Raw genomic sequence first — 12,308 nt, 5'->3', positions numbered from 1 at the left:
CCATGAAGGCATTCAAAGTACATTTGTGCAACAAAGTCGTGTTGATCCGGACGGACAACATGACTGCCATGTACTACATACAGAAGCAGGGAGAAACACACTCTCCACAGTTGTCTCATCTGGCTCAGAGCATGTGGAAGTGGGCCATTCAAAGGAACATATTCCTCATGGCGGAACACCTCCCCGGCAAGGACAACCAGATGGCGGATCTGCTCAGCAGACACAGCCACCAGATGCACGAGTGGGAGCTAAATCCATCCGTTCTCCAACCGTACTTCCAACAGTGGGGTCATCCAGAGATAGACCTATTCGCCACAAACGAAAACATAAAATGCCAAGCTTTGCCGCCAGGTTCCCACATCCACAGTCGCAGGGCAATGCGATATGGATGAACTGGTCCGGCAGATTTGCGTACGCTTTTCCCCCAGCGCCATTGATACCGCTGGTGGCACGCAAACTGCGACCGCACTCACTGACACTCATCCTAGTTGCTCCCACATGGGCGCGCCAGCCATGGTACACCACCTTTCTAGAACTTTCCGTGGTGCCACATCAAAGGCTGCGGATCAAACCTGCACTTTTAACGCAGAACCATGGCGAAATTCAGCACCCTGATCCGCAACAGCTGAACCTGGCAATCTGGCTCCTGAAGTCTTAGAGTTTGGCTACCTAAACCTGCCACCTGACTGTATGGAGATCATCAAGGAGGCCAGGAGACCCACTACCAGAGCTTGCTATGCGGCTAAATGGAAGAGGTTCGTCATTTACTGCAACAACAATGACATTAACCCGCTAGACGCATCCATTCAAAACATAATCTGTTACCTCTTACACCTATACCGATGCAATCTGGCCTACACCTCAATACGTATCCATTTAACCGCAATAGCAGCCTATCTCCAAAACAGGCAGCACCTCTCTTTATTCAGAGTGCCTGCCATCAAAGCCTTCTTGGAGGGACTTAAACGAGTAATTCCCCCAAGACACCCACCAGCACCGGTGTGGAACCTCAATTTGGTCCTCACCAGACTGATGGGTCCACCCTTCGAACATCTCCACTCATGTGAGATTCAATTCCTCACCTGGAAAGTAGCTTTCCTAGTAGCAATCACTTTGTTAAGAAGAGTTAGTGAACTCCAGGCACTAACCATTCAAGAGCCATTCATACAGGTTCACGCAAACGGTCGTACTACGTACCAACCCCAAATTCATGCCTAAAGTAATTTCGCAGTTCCACATGAATCAAACTATTGAACTGCCTGTTTTCTTTCAAAATCCACAAAATGTCGCTGAGAGAATGCTCCATACACTAGATGTAAAGAGGGCCCTCATGTACTATATAGACAGAACTAAGGACTTTAGGAAGACAAAACAACTTTTCGTTGCCTTTTCTCCACAACACAAGGGCAATGCCATTTCCAAAGCAGGTATAGCCAGATGGATCGTTAAATGTATTCAAATTTGCTATCAAAAAGCTAAACGCACATTAACGATTCCACCACGAGCCCACTCAACACGGAAGTTAGGGGCGTCCATGGCTTTCCTGTGAAATATTCATTTACAGGAAATATGTAGAGCAGCCACATGGTCCACTATACATACATTTACCAAACACTACTGCGTAGATGTACACTCAAAACAGCAGGCAGCTGTAGGACAGGCTGTTCTCAAAACTCTTTTTCAGACTGCTGCAACTGGCACTGGTAGCCGCCGCTAATAGGAGGTACTGCTATGTATTCTATGCACAGATATGAATTCAGCAGCCCACTTGCCACGAACTGAATATGCTACTTACCAGTATGCATCTGTTCTTGGCATGTAGGGCTGCTGACATTCATATCGCCCACCCTCCTCCCCGGCGCCTGTAGCAGTTGCAGCTCTCAGAATTACTGTATAGCATGGTCATCACTTACTGTATCTACTCCATCACTGCCACAATGGCGAAAAACAATCTAAGGATGGAGAGGATGCCCATGCGCACTGTGGTCCAGGGGAGGAGTCCCCTATCTCTTGATACTTCGAAGACTCTTCCAGGACAACAACGTGCAAACATCCGGACCCAACACTAGGTGGCGATCTATGCACAGATATGAATGTCAGCAGCCCTACATGCCAAGAACAGATGCATACTGGTAAGTAGCATATTCAGTAATTCCCGTGCACTTACCGTATACAGTACCGCCACAGTTCTCTGTCCCCAACCCTCAGCCAATGCATGGAGCAGCGGCTCACGGACAGACGCGCACTTCAGAGGAGGAAGGAACCGGCGATCGGGGGGAAAAAAAAAACAAGTGCTCTCCATGACATATTTGCTCGGCTTTCTCGCCTGCCAAAAGGTTTCTTGTCTTTATGGGGCCATTTGTTTGGCCCCATAAAGATAAGAAACCTTTTGCGACGAATGCAAATCAGGTGAGGCCGTCCAAATAGGACGGCTCAGAAAGCCGAGCAAAGACGTCGACACCTCTTTTCCAATGGCTGGCCACCGTTTAGCATAAACGGTGATGCCAGTCAATGGAAAAGAGGGGCGGTGCTTAATGCTCCTTACAGAAAATACCACATCTCATTAAATCTCGCCAGCGAGACTGCGCATGCGCGCAGCCTACGCCAGGCGAGACCTAAAAACAAACAATGAAAAGTTATTACGCTGCCCCTCGAGCCAACATCTGTCTGCTTTCCAAATCTTGAAAACGGCTATCACTTCCGAACCTGTATTGCTGAGTCCGGATTACAGCAAACCCTTCATTTTACAGACTGATGCAGCAGACCAAGGATAAGGGTGCTGTTTTGTTCCAGACTGATGACGAGGGTCAGGAAAGACCTATACTATACATTAGTAGGAAACGTTTCCCCAGGGAAACAAAATATGCTGTAATCGAGAAAGAAGCCTTAGCGATAAAATGGGCCATAGAGACCCTCTGTTATTATCTGGATGGGAGAGAATTCACGCTGTATATGGACCATGTCCCCTTAGAATGGCTCTCTCGTAATAAAGGCCACAACAACAGGATTATGAGGGGGTTTTTGGCCCTACAACCTTTTCGGCTCACCACTCTTCACCAAAAAGGTAAGGAACAATCCAATGCTGGTTTCTTGTCTCGGTATCACCCTCGAGCCGGGAGGAGGGACAGAGTCCTGGTCAGAAGAGTGGTGGATGCCCCGGGAGGACGCTGACGAGCCGCCGCAACTCAGGAGAGTTGCGGCTATCGCGGTACGTGACACGGGAGGGGGGAGGGAGTAAAGGGTGGTTAGTGGGGAGCCTATTTAAGTACGGGCCACTGTAAATATTGTATCACTTGTATGTGTTATCCACAGTGCCATACCTCCGCTGAGACACTAGTCTGTTTTTTTTCCCCGAGCACTCATCACACCCCTTTGTGTTCCGTCGCAACCCTTTCTTGAGCCCAGAAACCGAATGCCTCCTGATTGAAGGGTGCTTAGGCATCAAAGTTTCTTTTATTTTTCCTCGCGTTATTTCTTTCGACTGTCCTGATTCCACCCTTTTCCCTCATAACCCCATAACACAGCCAGCCTAATGCTGGCCATTCTTTTGTAAAGCACGACGGGTGATCTTTAAACGGTGAAGGGTTCTCAACCGGTAGGATAGCGAGAACAGAGAGACTTACCGCCTTTTCTCTCCTGCTCTTTCCGAGGCTACCGGGGTGCCTATCCACATCAAGGACCACCAACCGACCAGGAAGAAGCCTACAATTATCCTAGGAGAGAGAGCCCTCTACACCATTTTTCGGACTGTCTTATGGGATGACTATATGTTTTTTTTGCTAATTCTCAATAAACCCAATCACAATTGATCCTCGAATTCGGCCTCCTCGCCTTTCCTTTCACCCATCCCTCTGTTATGTTTGGTCCGATGTATCAAGGCATACAAAGCCAGGACTGAGTAACTTTGCACTTATGGGGAAAGACTATTGGTAATTGCTCTGCGGAAGCAGTTATGGGCAGTCTCGTCCCCGACCATCGCAAGATGGATTCATTGGGTCATGCAAGAAGCCGGGATTGATATTGAAGTGTTTGGGGCGCATTCTTCCGGAGGAGCTATGGCTTCAAAAGCTTTTGCTATCGGAGATCACTTAGAGAATGTTTTGAACTCTGCTGACTGGTCTTTGGATTCGACCTTTGAGATTTTATTTCAAAACAGTCTCCTCCATTGCAGCTCTGGTGGTGGATACGCTTTAAACTAGCATAATCCTCGCCTCCTGGCATAGAATTAAACCTTTCTAGCTAATGTAATGGAAAGTTTCAGTTCTATTAAGGACACTGAAGTGAGGATTATCCTGCCCGATGGTACATCGTGATCACCCGGAATGATTGGATCTTGTTATGGATGTTAGCAATGTGCTTTTAAGTCCCCCTAGTAAATGTGTCACAGTGTGGTTACGCTTGTAAGTTCGGAATCATTGCTCTACATGTTAATAGCTGTATTATTAGTATTTTACTTAAGAGGTCTTCATGGGTTAAAATTGGTCTGTTGATTATTGCAGGAACAGAGACTTCTGAACAGGAGTAGGATCTTTCCTTTCACAGTCTGCATCTTTCGCAGGAAAAAAGAGGGCCATCGAAGAGTGACAAAGAGTGATGTCACTCTCTGATGCCCATCGGATGTTGGGCTTTACCTTCTTTGATCTTCATTTTCCATGTGTTTATGGGACATTAGTTTTTTTAAATAATATTTTGACATGGCTGCAATGTTGGTAAACGAAGAAAAGCATAATCCTAGCCTTCGTGTCCTTAATAGAATTGCAACTTTGTTACATTAGCTAGGAAAGTTTTCATTGTGCGGAGGAATTCATTCACATTTACGGTATGCGTCACTTAGTGTTTGTTACTACGTACATACTAATGTTCAGATTTGGATAGTTTGCCAAAGTCTGTTTTCACAGACCGTGTTCGTAATGACACTTTTTAGAGTGTCTTCTTCCATCACCCCCAAACTCTACATTGTACGCTTCTCTTCATATACTCTGAAATGACAGTGCAGGTTCCATACACTAGTATGCACATCATTACAGTTCGTGGCCAAGCTTGCATTTAAGAAAATGAATTGAGATTTTGTTGTCTCTCATAGAAATGCTAATTGCCCATAGTTTACAAAAACACTTTTCTCAATTTCGTTATCTTTAATCTTGACAACAGATTAATTAGTCCTGCCATATCCTATTGTGAATGTCCATGGTTTAAGATGACTTTTGTTTTGTAAGATGAGGATACAGCACCACCTACCAAGAAGGTCAGAGCATCTACCCGGGATTCTAAAAATAAGCGGCCCATTAAGAACTCAAAGGAGGAAAGGTAGGAGCTCACTTCTTTATATAGTCATTTTATTTGCATAAAGTTGAGGTGATCAGGAAAGTATGCTGGTAATATGGACAGTGCCACCCTTGAGTGGCTTATATATGGATAACTGTAAATGTTCTTCTGATCCCCAGTGAAGTTTCAGAGACTGAGGAAAAAGATTTTAAGACAAAGGAGGAAGACGATGACTCAGCAGGTATTAATTTTTTTTAAAAACATTTTTTAATTAAATTTTTATTATTTATTATTTTCACATGGTCAGACAGCCTGTAGCAGGGTTAGCATAAAATATCATGGCAAAGTTATACATATATAGTCATAAAGTGAGGATACTGTGCATATATGATTAGCATTAGACTAACCTCAGTAATCAACAATAGAAGAAGCTAGGACAGGCAAAGGAAAGGAAAGAAAAAAGAAGAGGGGGGGGGGGGGGAAGGAAGAGCAATGGCTAGTCGAGCTGTATCAATCACTTCCAACATTCTATGCATATGTTGGCATCAGAGCAGTCAGATATTGACAGACCCAACATAGTGCAGCAGCCTAGTACAGGTAACCATGGTTAGTTCACTTAAGTACATTTATACAGGTGGTACCGGATATGGATCGATGGTAGGCACATAGTTCATGGAGGTTTAGATACGTGTCCAAAGAGTTCCACATCATCCTGGATGAAGGTCTCCATGGAGAGGTTTGTAAAGCTATGTTGTCTGCCCCTCTGAGGTTGATGATCCAGTTTATCCAGCTTTTATAAGATGTCTTCCTCGTGTCCTTCCAGTTGGCAAGAACCATTTTTACCGCCGATGTTGGCAACAGATCAAGTAGATCTTTGTCAGTCAGTTCACAAGTTTGTGCCTATACAGGCCATGGGGAGGGTTAAGTATTCTGTCTATAGTACACTTCAACCTGTTACAAAGGCAAAATGTTGTCCCAAAACGACTTAAGTAATGAACAATGAAAGATAAGACGGGCTAAGTACCCTGTTTCTTGCTTGCAGTTCCAACATGTTGCATCATTTCGGAGCCCTAATGTACATAATCGGACATGGGTCCAGAATGCCTTGTGTAGAAGCCAGTATTTGGTTTGGGAGAGAAAAGAGGAGATCTTATTTCGTGAGACGGATCTCCATAGTGTGGACCATTCCTGTTCATTTGGTGGGTCAGGAGACAGTTGCTCCCAAAAGGCTATAGTCTTATCATTAAGTTTAGAGGTTTTTGGACGGAGGAGTTTGTAAATCTGAGAGACGTGGTGGCCCAGTTGGTTAATGTTTGTCACAAACAGTGAAATTGATGGTTGGGTGGTGTATAATTAGGATTTTGAAAGGGCCATTCTCATTTTCAGGAAGTTCTAGAATTCAATATCATCTAGGCTATATTTCGATTGAAGGTCTGAGAATGCGTCTGGATATGAGGCGTTTTCTAGTTGATAAGGGAAAAGGATACCTTTTTTTAATCCAGGTCTCAAGGGATAGGCTTTTGCCTTTGTATAGTATCTTGCTATTAGCCCAGAATGATTCCATTTTAGAACCCTTAATACTGTTTTCCAGATTCTTATCAACCCTAAGGAGTGCGATTTTTGTGTTTTTAAAAATGGGCTTGAAGGTACGTGGGTACAGTCTGTGTTGTTAGTAATGCAAGAGGGCTTAGGTTATTGAGAATGTCCCTCTCCACCTCTAGCCAGACCGGGGTGTAGCCTGTAGATGGTGAGATCCAGTATGAGCCTTGTTTCGCCAGGAAAGCCAGCTAATGTAGTCTGAAATCCGCTAAGTTAACCCCTCCTAGCGTTTTGTCCAGTCTTAATTTTTTGATACTGATCCTTGCTTTCTTCCCGTGCCAGAGGAATTTAGGGATGAGGATATCTAGTTTGCGGTGTAAGTCCTCAGTAAGAAGGAGCAGGAGCATACTAATAAGGTAGTTAACCATCGGGGTGATCTTCATTTTAATAGTTTAGATTCTGCTCCACCACGTAATGAATTTAGGTGACCAAGAGTCCAGCAGCTTCCTTATTTCTTCTACCATTCTTTTCTCATTCTGGTGTAGGGTATCTATTAAGTTGCTACCAAACTCTATACCTAAGTATTTGATATAGCCTGTTTGCCATGTTAGCCCTGACTCTTCCAGGATGTCTCTCATGCAATGGATGTTTAATGGTTTGAGTTCTGATTTCTCTCTGAGTTTATATCCTGACAAGCTGGAATATTTTGTTATTGTATCCATCAAGGCTGCAATTGATGCCCTAGGCGGTTCTGTTACTACTAGTATGTTGTCTGCATAAGCGGCTAATTTTATTTGTACGCCATTGATATCCACCCCCTTAATGTTAGTTTGCTTTGATGTCCTGGATAAGGGGTCCCAATGCAAGTAAAAATAAGGATGGGGATAGAGGGCAACCCTGTCTAGTACCTTGTTGCAATGTAAAGGGCTCGGAGAGTGAGCCATTAATGACAATACAGGCTGATGGGTTCCCATAGAGGGCCATAACCATACGTATATAGCCTTCACCTAGATTGAAGGATTGCATACATTGTTCCAAAAAAGCCCAGGAAACCCTGTCAAAGGCCTTCTCGGCGTCTAAAGCAGTTATTTCTGATACTTTTTTTTTTTTTTTTTGCTGACCTTTTGTTCTTTAATCTTTCTTGCTCAATACGTAGCTTTGCCTCATTTGGCTTTCACAATCAAAACTTGTAGAGTTTTAAAATTCCATGTGTTTGAGTATGCCAATAACTGTTCTTCAGCTGTGACGAAATGAGTCCGTAGTGAATAGAGCTGTGGTGGTAGGGCTGATTGTGTTGAGCTGAGCTTGATGCTTTAATGTAAGTCAGCTCATGTAGTCTTGGCTCATGGCTGCAATGAACAGGTATTTATGACCGGACCTATTGTCTAGTGGAGTCCCTAGTGTATATATTTTGGGCCATGGCTTCATCTTAGAAGATTGAGGTTGGTTGAAGTTAAAATAAAGCAGAGCTCTCTTAGATTCATCTTTTTTGTTTTTAAAGAATAACACATCTTGGTGGTAGCTGCCTGCCAAGGTATTCTGCTTTTCTATTGTAAATTGTACTTTTCAAATTGTTACTTAAATTTTGAGGTGGTAACCAATTTCAGTCAACAAAATGTAATCAACCATTTGTTTTCCTGAACTTGGAACCTCTTAACAAGTAGCATGGTGATGTACAATTAAAGTGAGGATTTGTTTTTATATAAAAATGTCACCCGGACCATAAAACTCCCCACTCCAAACCATCTGACTGTCTTTAACAGATGATTTTGGCAGTGATGATGAAGACTTGGCAGGTGACAGGAAAGGTGACCGCGATTATGAAACCCCTAAGAAGGTTAAAACAAAAGAAAAGAAAGCCAAGCCTGAAAAAGTAAAGAAACCAGTCTCCAAGCCTAAAAAAAAGGCTGACATAGGTAAGCACTTCAGTCTTAAGTGGTTCTGTGTAAGCAGAAGTCCAGTATAAATTGAACAGCAAGTGCCAGAGCAGGCTTGCCTGCAGCCTTAATTTCCTTTACATCTATAGGGGTTCACATTTTTAGATGTAATGGACTTGTCTCTTGTTTGTGGTTTTTTGTTTGTTTTTTTACCCCAGAAGACCGCGATGAGGATAAGGACCGGAAAATAGTACGCCAGCAGCGTCAGGCTGCTTCCAAAGCAGTCTCCAAGCAGCGGGAGATGCTAATTGAAGATGCAGGAAGTGAAGAGAAAGAAGATTATGACAAAGCCCAGTTCCTGGACAGTGAGTTAAATGTGCCAAATACCCTTTATGAAATATTCTAATGTTTGAGTGTGAGGCAACTTTTGTCCAAGTGGTCCAAGCCATGGTTGCTTAATCAAATGAATATGTAAGAGTACATTTTGGGCTAGCATCCTATCCAGTATGTTGAAAGACTTCAAATTCTTTTCCTGAAAACTTAAGTTCTGTTTTTCTTAACTAGCATTTGTGTCCCCTCTGACCATGGTTTTCTTTTCTTGCATCTTTCTTTGCTGACAGAGGAGTCTGGCAGTGATGATGACTTCTTGATTGAGGATGATGATGACAGTGATTATGGTGGATCGAAGAAGAAGAGTAAGAAAGTGGTGAGGCGACCTAAACCAGAGCGGAAAGAAAATAAGTTGCCGAAACCTCGGCTAAAAGCCACTGGTAAGAGTGCCTGGGTGAGCCAGAGTTTTCCCACTCAGGTGAAAAAGTTAGAGGTGGTTTGTTTGTGGCCCACTAAGGTTCTCCTGTAGGAAGCACTTTAACTACACCTCTTAAATATATTTGTGCCTTTTGTTAAATTGTTTGAATCTGATTAATCTATGCCAGTTAGTATGCCAACTAATTTTTAGGTCTTGCCTAAGCAGCGCGTGCTCTGTCCCTGCGAGCCATGCTGTATTTACAATGTTAGCTTCAAGCACCTGCCATCTTTTTTGTTGGTTCCTGTTACTGCCCTTCGTAAATGCATGCTTTTGTTAATAAGCGTGTTAGTTCGAACAGAGGGACTAATAAAACCATAGTGTTTTGGAACCTTCCACGGAGACTACCACTGTTACATGTGTTCTTACTCTTTTTGTTATTTGTTACTTATTGTGTGCACTGTTTTGTTTGTTTTGCCTCTGCTCGTTTTGGATTGTAGTTCTTTTGAGCTTCACTCCTGCGCAAGCGCTTCTTTTATCAGCACGGTGCCCTCTTCAAAGCCGTTGCACTAAATGTTTCATGAAGCACAGCGGCCGTTAAGCAGAGCGCCACGTTGATAAAACAAAGGTGTGTAGCTGCTTCATTGATCAGTGCAGCACGCCACGTTTTCTTTAAGTATGGTGTTCGCCCACCTTCTCCATTTACTTTGGCAACATTCATCTTTAACATGGCGGCTGCCTGTGTCTTCTACTCCACTGGTACAAAAGTGCATTTTGTTTTGATTTGTCAGCAAACTGAGCCCTGGCGCTAGTTGTACCTAGACAGCAACAAAGCACTCTGACCGCACCTACAAAGCTGACCAACCCACGGAAACTGAGGGCGGTGGAATACAGTGGCTGCACTGCAGAGCATGTCCCCATGACTACCCAGGGGCTTGTCAGTGTTACACAGACGCTCTTTCTCACTAGTATAGTAAAGGTGGGGATGCTACCATAGCCTGTCATTGTCTCCGACATACAGTACTCTTTATTGGTATGTGTTATTCATCATCCCCATCCCTACCCGGCCATCAAGTCAGGAAGTGTTTAAAGCCATCCACACGACACCCGCTGTGCGTGATACTACCCCCTCCCATCCAAAAAAAAGTGTTCGATTAGAAAGGTGATAAGGGGTGTTAAGTTAATAGGCTCCAGGTGAAATGCTGGGGGCGAAAGAAGTTCAGTGCTTAATGTTGGGGAAACCCATTTAAATGCATGTTAATGTCTCCCACAGCTGCGGTGAATGGCAATTAAATAGCGAAGCAAGTTTAAGTTGTCGAATCCGTGCAGCGCAATTATGATCTCAACATACAAATGATACTGTAGCTCAGTAAAGGGCCTTATTTTGTGGGAACGAGCACAAAATCAAACTTTTTTTTATTTTATTTTTTTACTATTTTTGATTCCTGGATGCTATTCCTCCAGAGACGGCCAATTAAAATGTAACTACATTTCTGCTTGTTTCGGAAGCTGAAGCAGACTGCCTTGCGTTAAATTGATTGCATGATTGTTGGAAAACGAGGCAGCATCTGTGAGGCCTGCACAAATTACATTACTATATTTGTCCTTCACTGGGAACCAAACGCCCAGATGTAGCGCCTGACTCTGAGGGTAGCGTTGCAGAGCAGTCTGAGGCTTACTCAAGCGGAGGTGGTGTGGGCTAGTAATTGTCATTAGCAGGTGCACAAAAATAGCACTCAATAATTGATTGTCCAGTTTGTACTTTGCTTTATAAAAGTAAGAGTACATTTATTAAACACACACACTACTCAATACTATGCACCAATTTACAAATATACATAAGCTGTTGGAATTACTTTGACATTGCATACCATCTTCACCCCTCCCGCAGGGGGGTGGGGTATAGTACCACCACTCCCATGTATGCACATCAACTTGCCCCCAATGCAGATAGTTGAACATAACCTGGAGCGAGGGCCCTGCGCACTGGCACCATCCCAGTGGCGACCCACCCCATTACCTCAACAAGCATTAAAAAGGGGTAAACCTGCCTTGGTGACACATGACCCTGACTGAGCATCTCCTACTGACCATAAAGTATGCACCTCTACATCTTAAGGGCTAGCAGTCGGGGCTCTTCACCTAAGCGCAGCAGCAAGAATCCATGTGTTCGAGGCATATGAGCTGCAGATCACACACTGAGGATAAGATCGCCATCTGGTGTTGGGCTCGGATGATTGAAGGTTGTTGTTGTCTTCGGAAGAAGTCTTTGGTCACGAGATTGGTGACTCCTCCCCTGGACAACAGTGCGCATGGGCATCCACTCCATCCTCAGATTGTTTTTTTCCGCCATTGGGTTCGGATGAACTTTTTTCCGCTCCAGCAGAAAACTTATAGCAATCACTACAACTCTCAAAATTTGAAAACTCTACGTCGAAATCCATATGGGACCGACTCCGGACGCGTCTGATGGAAAGGACACCTTTTAAAAAATGCCCCCAATGTGGAGCAAAGTTCCCTCATAGCGATCACCACGAGGTCTGTAATTTGTGACCACAACGAATCCAGCTGTCCAGCCTGCGCCGCATTCCGTTCGAAGAAAACTATCCGGGACCGAAGAGCTCGACACCATATCATGGCCAAGCCGGTTCCGGAACCAGAAGACATTTTTGCACAGGATGTCCCGGACGATGACTCCGAAGATCTCCAGATCGTGTCCGAGGCCGACGATTCTGATCCGGGGCAGCCTGTGAGTACCAGCCCCCCTACCCCAACACCACCAAAAAGACTCTGCCAGCTGGGCCCAGTCGCGATCCAAAAACATCTTCAGAAGCCCCGCCCTCGGGCCCGGCTCTGAAGAAAAGTAAGCCTGCAGGTGGCTC

The 12,308-nt window shown here is 44.3% G+C and overlaps 1 protein-coding gene across 2 annotated transcripts in view; it reads left to right on the top strand.

Annotated features, from left to right (window-relative positions):
• The window catches only part of LOC146871805 (nuclear ubiquitous casein and cyclin-dependent kinase substrate 1-like), a 196,162-nt gene that overhangs the window by 65,304 nt on the left and 118,550 nt on the right, over nucleotides 1-12,308 (top strand). The window contains exons 3-7 of one of the 2 annotated variants that reach the window (XM_085651511.1): nucleotides 5,217-5,307; nucleotides 5,445-5,506; nucleotides 8,568-8,720; nucleotides 8,900-9,046; nucleotides 9,302-9,451. In XM_085651511.1, coding sequence (XP_085507637.1) covers nucleotides 5,217-5,307; nucleotides 5,445-5,506; nucleotides 8,568-8,720; nucleotides 8,900-9,046; nucleotides 9,302-9,451 — 603 coding nt within the window. The remainder of the gene's footprint in view (nucleotides 1-5,216; nucleotides 5,308-5,444; nucleotides 5,507-8,567; nucleotides 8,721-8,899; nucleotides 9,047-9,301; nucleotides 9,452-12,308) is intronic. The other variant, XM_085651515.1, reaches the window with a different exon arrangement.

This window comes from Triturus cristatus, chromosome 1_1 (genome assembly GCF_964204655.1).
Source record: "Triturus cristatus chromosome 1_1, aTriCri1.1, whole genome shotgun sequence".
Lineage (NCBI taxonomy): Eukaryota > Metazoa > Chordata > Amphibia > Caudata > Salamandridae > Triturus > Triturus cristatus.
This window is presented reverse-complemented; position numbering and strand designations above follow the sequence as displayed.